This window comes from Canis lupus, chromosome 2 (assembly GCF_011100685.1).
Source record: "Canis lupus familiaris isolate Mischka breed German Shepherd chromosome 2, alternate assembly UU_Cfam_GSD_1.0, whole genome shotgun sequence".
Lineage (NCBI taxonomy): Eukaryota > Metazoa > Chordata > Mammalia > Carnivora > Canidae > Canis > Canis lupus.
In genome coordinates, this window is record NC_049223.1 from 34,604,908 (window position 1) to 34,624,182 (window position 19,275).

Consider the following 19,275-nt stretch of genomic DNA (forward strand, 5'->3'; position numbering starts at 1 on the left):
AATAAATAAATAAATAAACAAATAAATAAATAAATGAAATGTCCATACTACCCAAAGCAATCTACACATTTATGCAATCCCTGCCAAAATAACATTTTTCATAGAGCTAAAACAAGCAATCCTAAAATGTTTATGGAACCTGAAAAAAAAACAAAAGAAAAGCAAAGCTGGAAGCATCACAATTCCACACTTCAAGTTATATTACAAAGCTGTAGTCATTGAGACAGTATGGTACTGGCACAAAAATAGAACACAGATTAACGGAACAGAATAGAAAACCCAGAAATGAACCCACAATTATATGGTCAATTAATCTTCAATAAAGCAAGAAAGAATATGTAATGGGAAAAAGACTATCTCTTCAACAAATGGTGTTGGGAAAATTGGACAGCTACAAGCAAAAGAATGAAACTGGATCACTTTTTTTTTTTTTTTTTTTTTTTAAGATTTTACTTATCAGGAGAGACACAGAGAGAGAGAGAGAGAGAGGCAGAGACACAGGCAGAGGAAGAAGCAGGCTCCATGCAGGGAGCCCAATGCGGGACTCAATCTGGGGACTCCAGGATCACAACCTGAGCCAAACAAAGGCAGGCGCTCAACCACTGAGCCACCTAGGCGTCCTGAAACTAGATCACTTTCCTACACTATATATATACAAAAACAAAAATGGATTAAACACCTAAAGATGAGACCTGAAACCAAAAAAATCCTAGAAGAAAACAAAGGCAGTAACTTGTTTGATATCAGCCATAGCAACTTCTTTCTAGATATGTCTAAGGCAAGGGAAATAAAAGCAAAGATAAACTATTGGGACTACATCAAAATAAAAAGCTTTTGCACTGCAAATGAAACAATCAAAACTCAAAGGCAGACGGGTACCTGGGTGGCTCAGTTGGTTAAGCATTTCTCTCTTGATTTCAGCTCAGGTCATGATCTCAAGGTCGTGAGACTGAGTCCTGCAACTGCATGAGGCTCTACACACTCAGCAAGGACTCTGCTTGGGATTCTCTTTCTCCCTTTCCCTCTGCCCCAGCCCCTGCTCAGGCACATGCTCTCTCTTGCTCCTCCTCTTAAAAAAACATAAATAAGTAAGATAAAATAAATAAAGAGCTTATAAAACTCAACATCCAAAAACTGAAAAATACAATTAAAAGGCAGAAGACAGGAATAGACATATTTCCAAAGAAGACATACAGACATCCACAGTTAAAGATGTGGTGTATATATACAGATGTATACACACACACACACACACACACACACACACACACACACACAGTGAAATATTACTCAGCCATAAAAAAGAATGAAATCTTGCCATTTCCAATGACACGGATAGAGCTAGAGAGTATTACACTAAGCGAAATAAGTCAGAGAAAGACAGATACCATATGATTTCACTCACATGTGGAATTTCAGAAAAAAAATAGACAAAAGGAAAAGCAAGAGAGAGGGCAAACCAAGAAACAGACTCTTACCTATTAAAAGCAAACTGTTATCAGAAGGGAGGTGGGTTAAATCACTGATGGGGATTAAGAAGTAGACTTGTGATGAGCACCTGTGATGTACAGAAGTGTTGACTCACACTATACTGTATACCTGAAACTAATTTTACACTGTATTTTAACTAATTGGAATTTAAATTAAAAAAAAGAACTATCACAAAAGTTAGGGTTATAGCTATGGGAAGGGGCAGGAATGGCATTTGTATGAAGAGGAGAAAGAATGGGAGAGCCTCTGGGGCATGTCAATATTTTATTTCTTGGCTTGCATGATGTTACAAGTGTTCACTTTATAATTATTAAGCTATATGTATTTTAACATTTATTTCTGTAAATGCTATATTTTGCTATAAAATAAATGACTAATTTCTTAATGGATAATAAATTTTGAGCTATGCCAGTATATAATTCTTGTATAATCTATTAAAAAATCCCATTCACTAGCTCTTCTCTTACCTGCTCTTTTCTATCTAAACAGAAACAGAAGAGAATCACTGTCTATCATATAATAGCGTCCACTTGACATCACCTCCAAAGAGGGGCTCTCATCATATCCACAATGGTACCAACTCAAAAATGAAGTACTCAGGGCAAAACCTGGACATCAAGCCAAGTGCCTACCAGTTACCACCATGCTACGGAAAAAATGATGTTCAATAGGCAGAGTAAAACCTCCACAATCACGGGAACTCCTCCAAAAACATTTTCTCATCAGAGTCTCAAAACTCAGCCAACTGCAGAATGTCACAGGCACCTCCTACCAGTTCCCTTGCCACCATTCTTCCTACTTGTTTCAGGAACCACTATCTGACTAAAATTGTCATTTTTGTGCAAGAATAGGGACTTTTACAATTTCTTAGATTTTACTTATAGCATGGGCTGCAGAGCTATTTCACAACCCTGAGATTGTAACATTTTGCGTCAGAAGTGGCATTATGCAGGCCAGAATGTCCTGGGTTTCCTTACTCTTATTATGTCACTGCTAAGCTATCCAGGGTAGTGGAAGGGGCAATGACCAAGTCAAAGATAAAGGAAAGGAAGTGATCAACTTGTATACACGTGTGTCTAAAATATAATGGGAACTTTAGACTAAATGCAAATGGGCTTCAAACAATGATTGCCTCTCACGTGGAACAAAGGAGCGAACCTAAGAGAATGGTGGTCAAAATGTGCTCAAACACATCAATTTTGAGCATCAAAATGTGCTCAAACACACATCCTTATAGTTATCTCAAGGATTCCAAGTATTTGAAATTCATTAGGCAAGAGGTAAGAAACAACTCTAGCTCATCTGAAAAGTGATTCCAAGTTTTTCTAAAGGCAAACTCCATAAAATTATATCCTTCTTACTTCAAAAAAAGTAAGCAAAATATACAGGAAGTATTTTTTACTCTTTAGAAGAAACATATTGCCTCAATCTATCAATGTTTTTTTTTAATCTATCAATGTTTTAACTCAACTTTAAAACTGAATTTTCTAAAAACAAACAAACAACGAAAAAATAACCTAGTTTCCCATTGTAGCAATGTTCATTTCAAAACGAAAATTATTTTTATAAAGACAGACAAGAGGTACCTGGCTGGTTCAGCTGGTGGAGTGTGCAACTCTTGATCTTAGGGTTGTAAGTTCGAGCCCCATATCAGGTGTAAAGATTATTTAAAAATAATTTTAAAATCTTAAAAAAATAATAAAAAGACTCAAGAGTCATCATTCAAACTCCCCAATTATATCCATGTCATTTAAGAAATAAGTTTTTGTACTTTTCTAACATATACTGTATTACGTATTACAGACATTCAGCCATCTTTAAAAAATTATCGTAATCTTTAAAAAACAGACATAAATAACATGGTTACTCTCTATCATACTGAAGCCACCCTTTTATATTTTCTCTTAGCCAGGACCAGAATCATTGGTCTATACTAATCACCATTAGGATGAAATGATTATTTTTTTCCTCCAAGAACCTGATCTATCTTTATAAAGGAGAGATAGACATCTAAATAATACTATCATATTTTGAGCCTATTATGAAAAGATTTTTTTTTATGAAAAGATTTTCTAATCAATCCCAGTAAAATGACTACAACCCAAAGAATAACCTGATATTTGCGTAGTATTTTGTAAATATGGTCTACCTTCCCAATAAGGTAGTACTTGCCTTTACCCTTCTGGTAAATAATCTAACTCCCATCAAGGGAACATGAAAGCAGGGTTATAGAACCCCCACCTCTGCTCCATAAAAGGAAAGGGCCAGTAAGTGAGGCCACTAGATGGGCTAACAATGTATGCACAGCTTTAAGAGAGTTTATCAAGAGCTAAACAAATTCTAGGTAAGCTTCGCACTCATCAGCAAAGACTGGGGGGGATATTTGCAGAAGACAAACATGAAGAAACAGTAAGAACAGACATGGATAAAAGGGAGTCCAGGAAATACTAATGAAAATGGGTTCTTTGATGCCTGGGTGGTTCAGCGGGTGAGTGTCTACTCAGGGCATGATCCTCGGATCCAGGGATCAAGTCCCACATCAGGTTCCCTGCGAGGAGCCTGCTTCTCCCTCTTGCCTATGTCTCTGCCTCTCTCTCTGTCTCTCATGAATAAATAAATAAAATCTTTAAAAAAAAAAAGAAAAAAAATGGGTTCTCATTTCAGAGAACTTGAATCAGATAAGCACCTCTGTCATTAAAAAGGTATATCCATAGTGTCATTTGTACAGACTACTGGCAGGAAGTGAGGAGGCATACAAAGTGGGCCAAGTTAACAGCTTTGATCAAAACTTGAAACTACAGGGACGCCTGGGTGGCTCAGCAGTTGAGCGTCTGCCTTCGGCTCAGGGCATGATTCTGGGGTCCTAGGATCGAGTCTCGCATCAGGACCACCCAGGTGCCCAGGACACCCTATTTGCAATTACCTTAAGTGGTGATATATAGTTCAAATTACCACAATATGCTATAAAACTAATAAAATCATTACGGAGAACAAGGAAAAAGGACCTAACTTAAGAGTGAAAAATCAGGGACACCTGGGTGGCTGGGAACAGCTGGTTTAAAGGTGGGGGGGGGGGGGATCCCTGAGTGGCTCAGTGGTTGAGCGCCTGCCTTTGGCCCAGGGCGTGATCCTGGAGTTCCAGGATCGAGTCCCACATCGGGCTCCCTGCATGGAGCCTGCTTCTCCCTCTGCCTGTGTCTCTGCCTCTCTCTCTATCTCTGTCTCTCATGAATGAATAAATAAATAAAATCTTTAAAAAATAAATAAGTAAAGGTAGGAGGAGAAAACTCCAGAAGGAAGACACTTAATAGAGAAAACAGGGAAGAAGTAATATTCAGAAATAGTAAGAATTTCCGGAACTAATGAAAGATTTTAATCCACAGATTCAGAAAATCCCACTTAAACCAAGCAGAAATAAGAAAAAAATAGTCTAAAAAAGACTAACTCCACACCTAAACATATCCCAAAGAAACTGCAGGGATGCCTGGGTGGCTTATGGGACGCCCAGGTGGCTCAGTGGTTGAGTATCTGCCTTTGGCTCGGGTCATGATCCTGGAGTCCCAGGATTGAGTTCCACATTGGGCTCCCTGCATGGAGCCTGCTTCTCTCTCTACCTCTCTCTCTCTGTTCTCTCATGAATAAATAAAATCTTTAAAAACAAAACAAAAACAGGGGATCCCTGGGTGGCTCAGCGGTTTTGCGCCTGCCTGAGTCCCAGGATCGAGTCCCACGTCGGACTCCCGGCATGGAGCCTGCTTCTCCCTCTGCTTGTGTCTCTGCCTCTCTCTCTCTCTCTCTCTCTCTCTCTCTCTATCATAAATAAATAAAAATAAATCTTTAAAATCTTTAAAACAAAAACAAAAACAAAGAAACCACAAAGCATGAAAGACAAAAAGAATATTAAAAGTTACCTGAGGGACAGGTGAGGGGCTCAGTTGGGTGGCTAACTCTTGGTTTTGGCTTAGGTTGTGATCTCAGGGTCCTGGGGTCCAGCCACATGTTGGGCTCCATGCTCAGTGGGGTGTCTGCTTAAGGATTCTCTCTCCTCGTCTCCCCCACCCCACTTCTCCCACTCTTGTGCATGCTTTCTCTCTCTAATTAATTAATCTTTTTTAAAATAATTAATTAATTAAAGTAAACAGAGAAAAAAAGACAAATGAACAAGTAAGCTGACAGAGGCCTTCTCAACAACGACAATGGAAGCCGGAAGTCAAAGACCTGAGAAATTCCCAAACATATAAAGCAAAATAAAACCTATCCTCTGAACTATGTACACAGTAATAATGAGCACTTAAATACACAGACAGTAATCTCTAAACACCAATCCCCACTAAAATGAAAGATGGAGAAACTGGTAAGTATCATCATGGAGATCAGACTTGTGTCTCTCAATCACGAAGTGAATAATCAGAAAAAAAAAAAGAAACAGAATCTGAACACTACAATTAACAATGTATGTGTGCATCAGTGCACATGGGGACATGCATATACTTTAGGCTGAAGTAACAAAACCCTAGAAGTATGGCAGTGTAAAATACAGGTTTGCTTGAGGAGAGAGAAGAGTATGTAGTGGGAAATATTATCAAAAATACAAATTAGGACAGTACTGTAAAGTGTATTAAATGTAGAGGTACGGATCATGCAGTAATTAAATGTTGGATAATAACCTACAACAGTAAGAGAAGTGGAAAACAAGAATGTTGAAAATATAAACTAGAAACTAGAAGTGGAAAGATAAACTATCAAATAATGAAAACCTGTGTATACAGCATAATTCCTCTTTATTCAAAAAAAAAATCGGGATCCCTGGGTGGCACAGCGGTTTAGTGCCTGCCTTTGGCCCAGGGCGCGATCCTGGAGACCCGGGATCGAATCCCACATCGGGCTCCCGGTGCATGGAGTGAGCCTGCTTCTCCCTCTGCCTGTGTCTCTGCCTCTCTCTCTCTCTCTCTCTCTCTGTGTGACTATCATAAATTAAAAAAAAAAAAAAAAGTGTATATGGGTGTATGAATGTGTTCATAAAATAAAATTAGGAATGATACATACCAAACTGTAGAGGTGACATTATAGGTATGTGCAGGGAAGAGGGGAAAGTAGTATTTTCATTTATCAACAAGCCAGCTAACCCATTTCCATTATCTGGCAGATATCAGGATACTCTACCAGTATTTGAGAAACTCCAAAAAAAGGTAACTTTGAGGAAAAAAACTTCTCAGGGTGCCAAGGTGGCTCAAGTGGTTTAAGCCACTTTCAATATCAGCTCAGGTCTTAAGTTCAAGCTCCATGCTGAGTATGAAGCTTACTTGAAAAAAACATTCTTAATACTCATCAAACTGAACAGTATGCTAGAATCATCACCTGTGGGGGCACTTGGAGGGCTCAGTGGTTGAGTGTCTGCCTTTGTCTCAAGTCATGACCCCAGGATCCTGGGATCGAGTCTGGCACCAGGTTCCCCATGGAGAGCGTGCTTCTCCCTCTGCCTTTCTCTCTGTGTCTCTCATGAATAAATAAATAAAATCATTTTAAAAATTTAAAAATTATAAAATAAAATCATTACCTGTGGCATATCCTTTTCAATTATAAAAGTAAACACATGCTTGTTATAATTTACCCAATGCAAAAATTATAAGAAAAAAATAACTTCATGCCCATATCCCATCTAATTTCCTTAGGATAACCAGTGTTAATGTAATATATTTATTGACATATCATTTTGAAATTTTATATAGAGCACTTATTTTTTGTGTTTTCATAAAAAAGAGAATCACAGACACAATACATCTGGTTACTTATAATTTTTAGATGTATTTACCTACAGCTACAAAAACAGGTTTTTGGTTATCTACATGAAATAGTTTTATTTAGAGTTTTTTAAACTACTATCCTTGAAAATAGAAGATATAAAACTCAATCAAGAACAGCTGGGCTAACAAAAATGATAAAATAGGACACAATAACAAGTTGGTTACTAAAAGGTAAGTTTTTTCTTTTTTCATTTTTTTTGTTTGTATGCTATAAATGTTTTGCTTTTATAATACACCTTTCTAAGCTACAAACCTATTATCAGGTTGGTTAAATTATGGTCACTAGTCAAACAAAAATAAACCTAAGTAACCTAAGACTCTATATACCCAGGCCATTCCAAGTTGGTGCCCCTAAGAAATCCCTGGGAGGATACAGGGGGTGTCTCACCAATTCCACAGAGGGCTGAGTCAGATTCTGAACTACTGCCTCAAACAGTACTCACACAAATTAGATAAAGTGACCTATGAAGTCATTGCAACCACCCTCATTTCAGGAAATCTTGGCCCCAAAGAAATAACAACCAGTCTTTTGCCCAGGCCAACTTTTACCATGTATATAGGATGGACCTTCCACTCAAGCCCAAGAAGAATATCTCATCAAAGGTCTTAATGGAAAATGTAATAAATTGCAATTATCCAAAATTTTACTAAGTTACTCTTACCCATCACCTTTTCCCTAGCTGGAAAAAAAATTTTTTTTTCCTCATTGCAGTACCATCTTCAGATAGTGATACCTAATCTTCATTAAGCAAATTACAATATATAAGAGACATATATCAAGATTCTTTCAATACTATTATCATTAACCACTCTCAGGCCAATCCAGCATAATATGGGCTGTTTCAATATACACTATGTGCTTTGCCTTTTTTTTTTTTTTTTTTTTTTTTAAGATTTATCTATTCTACTGAAAGAGCACTAATGGGAGAGGCAGAAGAAGAAGGAGACAGAAACCTAAGCAGACTCCATGCTGTGTGGAAAGCCCAACACAGAGCTCAATCTCACAACCATGAGACCATGACCAGCTGAAACCAAGAGTCGGACACCCAATTGACTGCGCCGCCCAGGTACTCTTGCTTTGTTTTTAAAAACAGACATGTTCATTCAAAGGTAATGGAGAAGATATATTCAGATTAATAGCATCTGATCTTCTTAAAAAATCTCCACATTTCCAAGACGCTTTTTTTTTTCTTCCTCCCTTCCTTTTTTTCTTTCTTTTGGGGGAGGAAGGAGGAGTGTCTTACACACTGCTATAAATATGACTGCTTTATTGCTCTAACACAATTTGAAAAAATGAAAATAATGTGACATGACTTTTGCAGGTATACATTTTCATTTAACATGACACAGTGAGATAATTACCTTTTTCTTCAAATTTACTGTCAATATTTACTCAAACTTACTTCTAGTTCTTTAATTTTTTCTTCTGCTATTTTCTGTTTCTCTAACAGCTGACTGTGAATTACCTCCTTGGACTGAAGAATAAACCTACAAAACACAAAAAAGTTGAAGATTAAAGCCACATGTCCACTATAATCATCAAAATCAACAGCTACATACCATAAACATTAAACTATGAAAATTAAAAGGATGATCTATCTCCCAACTTGGGACCAAAAAAGTGCACTACTACATTAATGTGACAAACTCAGTAAACCACCACAGGTTTAAGCCTTGGCTGAGTGCTAAAGTTTAAAAAAAATTCTGCTTTCTACTCTAAGAAGGAAATCAGGCTTTAAGTAGGATTCATAAATAAATGAAAAAAATTAAAGGAATAAAAATCTATCACATGCTAAGGGAAAAGTTAAATAATAAATTTCCCCTATAATTTTTTTCAGTTGTCTAGATCAACTTTATCTAATATTTTTTAAACAATATTTTTAAGTTAGAGCTCCCCCTCCAATCTTTTTAAACTTTTTTCTAACAGCAGTAACTCATGACCTTTTAAAGTTACAATCAAGTACTGTGTTAGGATCAATGTATTAGTGTTTATAGGAGTTCCTCAAACAAAAAGCACTGTAAAAAAGCCTAGTATCTTTTATTATTATTTCCAGAGTGTATAGTACCTCTGAAAAGCTCAAAATGCACAAGTGGAAAATTTCAACTTTTTCCATTTTACCATCAGGCAAATTATTTACAATTCATGAGAGTGGAAATAGGGGAAGCTTTAAAAATTAGCACTGAATCCATTTTGTGAACATATATTCATAATTCCTGCTGTAGGGAAACGAAGAATAAACTATTTGTAGCTTTAAAAAAGTGAAATGAATTATTTTCCTTCTACTGGAATCAAGTGTCCAACTAGGCTATAACAGATTTCCATTAAAGATTGTAATTAATTAGGCAGATGGTTTCTTCTCTTTGCATATAACCTGAGAGTTTAGCAACAAAGAACTAAACTTCATTTCTTTATTTTTTTTTTTTTATTTATTCATGAGAGACACAGAGAGGCAGAGACATAAAAGCAGAGGGAGAAGCAGGTTCCCTGCAGAGAGCTTGATAAGGGACTGGATCCAGAACCCCGGCATCACGACCCAAGCCAAAGGCAGACAGTCAACCACTGAACTACCCAAGGCATACCATAAACTTCATTTCTTTTTGTTGTTTTTATTGAAGTATAATTAACAAATAATATTCTATTGGTCTCATGTGTATTATGTAGTGATTCAGTATTTGTATATACTATCAACTGATCACCACAAGTCTAGTTAGTTATCATTTCTCACCACATAAAGTTAGTATTATTAACTGTATTAACCATGCTGTATATTATACCCCAAGACTTAGTTATTTTAATAACTGGAAATTTGTACCTCTTAATCCCCATCACCAATTGTGCCCCTCAATCAGTTCCTCCCCACAAACTCTGTATCTTTTAATCTGGGGTTTGTTTTCTTTGTTCTGCTTTTTTAGACTCCACTGGCAGTGAAATCACTTGGTATGTCTTTCTCCGACTTATTTTACTTAATATAATACCCTCTAGGTACATCAGTGTTGTCACAAATGCCAATATTTCATTTTTACGTGGCTGAGTACTATTCTATTGTGTGTATATGTTTTCTCATGTGTCTGTTGGCCATCTGTAGTCTTCTTTGGAAAAACTTCTATTCAGATCCTCTGCTCATTTTTCATTTGGATAGGGTTTTGTTTTGTTTTGTTTTTTAAGATTTTACTTATTTATTTATTCATAGAGGCACACAGAGAGAGAGGCAGAGACACAGGCAGAGGGAGAAGCGGGCTCCATGCAAGGAGCCTGATGTGGGACTCGATCCCGGGGTCTCCAGGATCACGCCCCGGGCTGCAGGCAGTGCTAAACTGCTATGCCACTGGAGCTGCCCTGGATAGGGTTTTGTTGTTGTTGTTGTTGTTGTTGTTGTTGAGTTGTAAGAGTTCTTTATATATTTTAGACATTAACCCCTATCAGACATATGATTTGCAAATACCTTCTTCCCTTCAGTAGTTTACCTTTTCATTATGATAATGGTTTCCTCTGCTCTTTGGAAGCAGAGCAAAGCTCTGAAGTTTTGTAGTTTGATGTAATCCCACTCATTTATTTTTGCTTTTATTACTCCTGCTTTTGGAGTTAGATCCAAACAATAACAAAAGAAAACAAAAAACCTCACTAAGACTAATATGAGGAGCTTGCTACCTATGTTTTCTTTTAGTTTTATTGGTTTTAAGTCTTACATTGAAGTTTTTAATCCACTTTAATTTTTGTTTATGATGTAAGATATTGGCCCAGTTTTCCCAACATCATATACTGAAGAGACTATCCTTTCCCCCACTAGATATTCCTCTAAGTTAATTGACTATATGTGCATAGGTTTATTTCTGGGCTCCCTATTGTTTCACTGACCTATGTATCTCCTTTTAACAGCCAAATAAGAAGTCAAGATAGCAATATGCCATTTTTTCTGCCAACCTCAAACACCACCACAACACAAAACAAACAAAAAAACCACCACTGTGTCTAGGGTGGGTTTTTATCAAGAGGATCTTATTATAGATACAAAACAAGTAAAAACAGATTTTAAAAATGGCACTTCAGCTCTGTCCAAACATCTGGAAGAAAACTGCTCCTCTTCTTTATAAATATACCCTGACATATATAATACAATCTGGTAAAGTTCTCTTTCACTCTACAATTAACCTTGTTAATGTCCTGATAGGGACAGTCCACATCATTTAACTAATGATCCTGGTCTTCAGTAGTAAGTTGATCCTTTGTTAAAATTTTAGTCATGTAGTCACTTGCAGTGAAAGCACACATTCATGCAAAATAAGGACTACTATATAACCTCTTGTGACCAAACTATTATTAGTCCAAGAGACAGGTGCTGTTTCTGATGAATATTTTTTTCAGAACTATTTAGTATAGTTTCTGAAGAGCAAAGTGTTTCAAACTACTAAGTCTCAGTGGTACCATGTAAAAACTATTGTAAATCTAGGCACAAAAGTCACCAAATTATGTCATAACATGCACAATTTTACTAACAAAGCCTTTTAGCCACAGAAATAATTTTCAGAGTAAAATACACATTTTTAAATAGCACTGACTGCTGGCCAGTGAGTAGTATTCTCAAATAATAGGTCATCAGACATTACCTTTATTAGTGTCTGGGAAATTTTCAAAGCTAAGATTAGAGATCAAGTCATTACTTATGTAGCCTTTAAAAATAAAGTATCTGAACAGATACTAAATCCCTTAAGCAGAAAATAAAATTACTAGAAAGCAAGAACACTCAACAACAAAAACATGTTTTTCCATGACCACACACACTTTAGGTAGTTACACTGGACTGTGCCAACTTCAAAGGCCAGAGAGATGGTGTCACTGAAGCTGGCCAATTTTACTATATAAGGACATCTCAGCCATAAAAGTTTTAAACAAGGATGAGTATTGAATAAACTCCAATGTTTACCTCAATGAGTAGTTACACTGTAAAATTCAGACGAAAAAATATACAGAAAATTTGGTTTAGTCTTTGATTTTTAAAAAACGCCAACCAGGGATCCCTGGGTGGCGCAGCGGTTTGGCGCCTGCCTTTGGCCCAGGGCGTGGTCCTGGATATCCGGGATCGAATCCCACGTCAGGCTCCCAGTGCATGGAGCCTGCTTCTCCCTCTGCCTGTGTCTCTGCCTCTCTCTCTCTCTCTCACTGTGTGCCTATCATAAATAAAAAAATAAAAAAATAAAAAAGTTAAAAAATGCCAACCATAAATCTAATGAAGATTGGGAAGGGCTCCAAGAAATATTTGACTTTTTGGAAAAACTCTTTAGAAGTATTTTTTTATTGTTAAAAGGCACTGAATTATCAGATGCTATTTTGAAGATAAAACATATAATAACGTAATTATGACTCCTATATCATAAATATTAAGCACATAGTTTCTCAAAGTAGAGAATCTCACAGAGATCCTGCCTGATAGTTTATGGAAAGCCAAATGGTAGATAAAGGATTCTGCTGTTCAAAATGTGCCACAAAGGAAAAATAAACAGTGAAGAGGAAAATTATTTTTATATGACAAATGACATGCAAAGAATGTGCTTACAATATTCAGGATTATATATTCTAGACTAGAGTTACTGCTCATAAAAAGCTTCTACACTGGAAACCAATAATATGTGGCCCTGCACTGTCAACTTTCAAGCACTAGTAGCCTGCTATTTAACTTCTTCATTTATTTATAATGATGCCATCTAAGGGGCACCTGGGTGGCTCAGTCATTTAAGCATCTGCCTTCAGCTTAGGTCACAACACCAAGGTCCTGGGATAGAGAGCCATGTCAGGTACACTACTCAGCCTGCTTCTCCCTCTGCCATTCCCCTCACTTGTGCTCACTAGCTCTATGTCTTGGTCAAATAAGTAAAATATTTAAAAGATTTAAACAAAATAATTATGCCATGAAAAATACATCTTTTTTTCAAATACATAATTTTTATGATGGCTTTTAGGTTTGTTTCTTGAGAAATATAAGAGGCTATGTTCTGAAATATCCTGCAGGTTGGTACATGACTTCCACTTTCTTATGACTCAGCATGAATCAAAAGTGTTGTTTACCTGCCCAAAATACAATCCAAGATGAGTGACAACGTTGTCTTTTGGGTATGCTCACATGGACACACATTATTCAAACACAACAATATGCTTATAATATATTTTATATGGGTAGGAAACTTTTAGAAGAAATGTAAAAACATATGGCATTTAGGGCATTCACAAATTAAGTGGCAAAGAAAAGGATGAATAAGAATGAGTCTATCTTGGGACACGTAGGTGGCTTATTTGGTTAAGTGTCAAGCTCAGGTCTTGATCTCAGAGTCATGAATTCAAGCCCCATATTAGGCTCCATGCTGAGTGTGTAGCCTACTTAAAACAGAACAAAAAGAATGAGTCTATCTTGCTTCTTTCCCTCATTCCACTTATGATGAAAACCACTAGCATGTACACACAAAGATCTATGTGCAAAAAATTTTTGTCATGATTTTTTTAGCAAGCAAGCAAGAAGAATCTAAATCCCTTAGTAAAGAAGGAATTTTAAAATTATCGTACATCCAGGGCACCCAGCTAGTTCAGTCGGTGAACCATGTGACTCTTGATCTCAGGGTTTTTAGTTTGAGCCCCACATTGGGTATAGAGATTACTTAAAAGTCTTTTAAAAATAAAATTATGGTACATCCATATTGTGGAATACTGAACAAGTAGAGACTTTCATTACTAGCATAATGGAAAAGAGATACCCTAAACATTCTTCCTATTAAAAACAAAGCAAAAAAGAAAAAAAAAAAGTTTTTCTAACAGTTTGCTGAGCAAACACACATGAAACATTCCAGAGGCCCAAAAGAAGTGAGATCAGGAATTCTGAAAGGTATGAAAGGAGTAAATTTGCTTTCAACTTGAGAGTGCCTGCTGAATTCCAGAGACCTTGAGGATCCATACTGGCAAAAAACAAAACAAAACAAAACAAATAAACAAAAAAACAGGAGATAAAATCTAGAGACCACACAAAATGAAGATACTAGTAGGAGAATCCTCAGTTAAAGCCAGGTCCCCAAGGGTTCCACCTTCAGTCAGAATGAAGAACTTGCCCCTCAGTAGGATAAAACAGAAGAAAACTGTCTACACCACAGTAGTAAATAAAATGAGCAAACAAAAAAGTCTCCTAAACATGTATAACCAAAGGAAGGTAGGTAGAGGGATGGCAAAATGGGTAAAGAGGAATGGGACATACATGCTTCCAGTTACAGAATGAGTAAGTCACAGGGAAAGAAGGTACAGCATAAAGAATATAATCAGTGGTACCGAAAGGGCATTGTACTGTGATAATAGCTATACTCATGGTGAGCAGAACATATACATTTCTTGAATTACTGCTATACACATGAATCTAATTAACATTGTATTGTCAACTACACTTCAATTAAAAACTTTTTTTTTTTTTTTTTTTTAAGGGAAGCCCAGGTGGCTCAGCGGTTTAGCGCTGCCTTCAGCCCAGGGCCTGATCCTGGAGACCCGGGATCAAGTCCCTGCGTCAGGCTCCCTGCATGGAGCCTGCTTCTCCCTCTGCCTATGTCTCTACCTCTCTGTGTGTGTGTGTGTGTGTGTGTGTCTCTCATGAATAAATAAATAAAATCTTAAAACAAAACAAAACACTTTTTAAAATTCAACACAGTAAAAAAAGAAACATAGTGAAATGGTAATTTTTTTTAAAAATCTGTAAAGATACCTCAGTTATATAGGAGGAGTGTATAGGGGGAGCATAATTTTCAGATTTTAATCTTCAGGATGTAAATAACTGTTTTTCAAAATGAAAGCTATGAGTTCAAATTTTTTTTTAAAAGTTAAGTAGGATATATATATAAAACATTTCATTTTTACTCAGAAAAAATACTTGGTTATCTTTTTTTAATTGTGATATAACCAACATGTAACATTATATTAGTTTCAGGTATCAGTTCTAACTGGAATATAAGGACTCTATTATTTTTATTTTTATAAGTAGTTATCAAAAAGCAAATGACAAAATCGACAGATTGTGAATTATTTCTAAAAGCAACGACATTAAACAATTAACTTATAAAACTTATGTGAATTAGTGCTACAAGTTGTTAAAGCCTCACTAAAGGTAAACCTACATTTCCTACAAATTTTTTTTAAAAAGTGTTTTGGCTTTTTTTTTTTTTTTTTTTGAAGATTTATTTATTTATTTATGATAGACATAGAGAGAAAGAGAGGCAGAGATACAGGAGGAGGGAGAAGCAGGCTCCATGCTGGGAGCCTGACGCGAGACTCGATCCCGGGACTCCAGGATCGCGCCCTGGGCCAAAGTCAGGCACCAAACCAAACCGCTGAGCCACCCAGGGATTCCCCTAAAAAGTGTTTTAATTAAAAAAACAAAAGAATGGGTAACTATACCTGGCCTTCTCATGGGTTGTGGTCCAAATCTGACCTACTATGTGGTTTTAGAAAATCTCTAGTACCGACTTTAATTTATAGTGTTCCTTATTAGGTGGGTGGCAAAGCTGAAGTAATATAAAATGGGTAAATTTAAAATAAAATTAAACTAAAAGAGAATGGGTTAATGAAATGGGTTAATAAAAAATAGGTTAATAAAATGGGTTAATAAAAATAAATCAAACTAAAAGAGAAAAGGCTATTAAAACCAATAAAATAAACAAAATAAATAGGATACAGCATGAAAAACCTAAGGAATAATATTGAGCAGCCTAAAATATTTATAATTAGAGATCCAGAAGTAAAGAATGAAGCAGAAGAAACACTTGAAGAAATAATGAACAAGAATTTCCTAAAACAAACTAAAACAAACAAAACAACATACTACCAAATCAGTTCTAAGACACCTGGAGAAATCCAAGCAAAAAAAAAAACAAAATCAGATGTAGCAGGTAGCATAATCAAACTACTAAAACAAAGATAAACAGAAAATCTTAAAGGCAGCCAGAGATATTACAGATTACATTCAGAAAAAACAAAAGTAAGAGTCACAGTAAACTTGTCACAAACTATATATGGTGGAAGACAATGGGATAACATTTTCAAAGTATTGAAAGAAAAGTTACTAACTCAGCAGTACATAAAAAGTGAAAGTATCTTTCAAAAATGAAGAAGGGAAAACTAACTCGCTGGCTCAGTTGGTTAAGCAGCCAACTCTATCTTTTGACTCAGGTCATGATCCCACGGTCCTGGAATCGAACTCTAAACCAGGCTTTAGGGACGCCTGGGTGGCTCAGTGGTTGAGCACCTGCCTTTAGCTCAAGGTGTGGTCCTGGAGTTCCAGGATCAAGTCCCACATTAGGCTCCCCTCGAAGAGCCTGCTTCTCCCTCTGCTGTGTCTCTGCCTCTCTTAACGTGTCTCTCATGAATAAATGAATAAAATCTATAAAATAAAGTAAAATTAAATTAAATTAAATTAAATTAAAATAGATCAGGTTTCGCATTCAGCAAGGAATATGCTTGAGGATTCTCTATCATCCTTTGCCCCTCCCCCTGCTCATGCACCCTCTAAAATTATTTTTTAAAAAATAAAAAACTTTAAAAACTGAAGGAGAAATTCAAACAAAAACTGAGTTTATTTTGGCAAATATAGACCATAAAAAATGTTAAAATTAGTTCTTCAGCGAATAGGATATAACCAGGCAACTTACAAAGAAATAAAAAGCACCAGAGATTGTATAAGTTAAGATGAATATGAAACTTTTTTTTTTTTTTTTTACCACTAGTCACTTTTTAAAAAAGATTTTGTTTATTTATTTACTTGAGAGAGAGAGCGTGCAAGCAGGGAGAGGAGCAGAGGGAAAGGGACAAGCAGACTCTAAGCCAAGCAGAAGCCCAACATTGGGCTTGATCCCATGACCCTGAGATCATGACCTGAACCCAAATCAAGAGTCAGACACTCAACCAACTGAGCCAGCAAGGCGTCCCTGTTGTTAGTCATTTTAAAATGCAGAGTGGCAAATGTGGCTAGCATGCATTTGCCAATGCGGAGTGGCAAATGTGGCTAGCGGTCCATTCCAGGCACATCCATGTGTTTTTATGTCTATGGCTGTTCTCACCAAAAAGGCAGAGTTAGGAGAGACTGTTGTGACAGAGATCATATGGTCAGCAAAGTCAAAAATGTCTATCTGACCCATTAAAAAACAAGCTTCTAACTCCTGAACAAAAGCAAACCATAACACATAAAATGTGTTAAAAAAAAAAAAAAAGGAATGGAGGAAGAGATTTGAAATATTAAAGATGAAGCAATATAATAGTACTTAAAGGTAGACAATAAAAACATATATTGTAAAAACAAGAAAATCACAAAAAAAAATGTTGTTTACTAAGGACAAATAAACCAAAAATGAGGATTAAATATTAACATAAAAAATAATCTAAAAGAGGAGTACCTGGGTAGGCAGTCTATTAGGTGTCCAACTCCTGGTTTCAGTTTAGGTTGTGATCTCAGGGTCATGAGACTGAGCCCCACATCAGGCTTTCCGCTTAGTGCTGAATCCACTTGAGTTTCTCTCTCTCCCCCTCCCTCTGTCCCTCCCCTGCACAGGCTCTCCCCCTGAGATAAATAAAACTTTTAAAATATATTTTTTTTCATTGAAAATATATTTTTTTCATTTCATTTAGAACATATATATTTTTTAAAAGATTTTATTTATTCATGAGACACACACAGAGAGAGAGGGAGAGAGGCAGAGACACAGGCAGAGAGAGAAGCAGGCTCCAAGCAGGGAGCCCAATGTGTGACTCGATCCTGGGACTCCAGGATCACACCCTGGGCCAAAGGCAGACACTCAACCACTGAGCCACCTAGGCATCCCTAAAATATATATATATTTTTTTATTAAATGCATTTATTTTTAAAAATTATGTATGTGTATGTATATATACATATGTGTGTATATGAATATATATGTATATAAAATCTATAATATATATATATAATCTAAAAGAAGGCAGGAAAAAAAGAGAAAAAGGAAAAAAGAACAAATGAAACAAATAGGAACAAGTAGCAGAGTGGTAGATTTCAATCCAACCACAGCAATAATTACTTGAAAAATAAATTATCTAAACACTCTAATTAGAAGGTACAAATTGTCAGAATGGATTAAATATCATGACCCAACTATGCAATCACCAATAAATCTACGTTAAATAAAAGGACATATACAGGTTAAAAGTAAAGGCAGATCACACCCACTAGGATATAAATACTGAAAAAGATAAATAACAAATGTTGGAGAGGATATGTAGAAACTTGAACCCTCATCCATTGCTGGTGGATATGTAAAATAGCATGAGCCCTATGGAAAACATTCTGGCAGTTCCTCAGAAGATTAAATATAGAGTTATATAATGACCCAGCTATTCTACTTCTAAGAATATAGCCAAGAGAAAGGAACACACACACACACACACACATATATAAATATTCAAAGCAGATTATTCATGATAGTCAAAAAGTAGAAACAACTGAAATGTCCATCAACTGATAAATGGATAAATACAATGTGTTATATTCCTACAATGGAATATCACTCAGTAATGAAAAGGAATAAAGTACTGATACACACTACAACATGGATTAACCTTTAAAATATAATGCTGAGGAATGTCAGGCAGGCTCAGTCAGAAGAGTATGTGACTCTTGATTTCAAGGTCATGAGTTCCAGCCCCATGTTGGATGTTAGAGATTATATAAATAATACTTAAATAGGCATATCTATACAAACAGAATGATTAGTGACCGCCTACAATCTAAAGAGGAAAGGAATATGGAATAATGACTATAGGTTTATGAATTCCTTTCATAATGAAAAATATGTTCTGGAATCAGTGGCAGTGATTGCACAATCTGATGAATATTCTAAAAACCAGGGATTTGTACACTTTAAAATGTTTAAAAAAGTCAATTTTATATTATGTTAGAATCTTCTCTTTAAAAAAAAGAGCCAAAAACTTAAACAC

At 36.0% G+C, this 19,275-nt stretch overlaps 1 protein-coding gene across 1 annotated transcript in view; it reads right to left on the reverse strand.

The window, feature by feature from the left end:
• The window catches only part of PFDN1 (prefoldin subunit 1), a 65,269-nt gene that overhangs the window by 22,658 nt on the left and 23,336 nt on the right, over positions 1-19,275 (reverse strand). Inside the window, exon 3 of the mRNA NM_001252417.1 lies at positions 8,699-8,783. Coding sequence (NP_001239346.1) covers positions 8,699-8,783 — 85 coding nt within the window. The remainder of the gene's footprint in view (positions 1-8,698; positions 8,784-19,275) is intronic.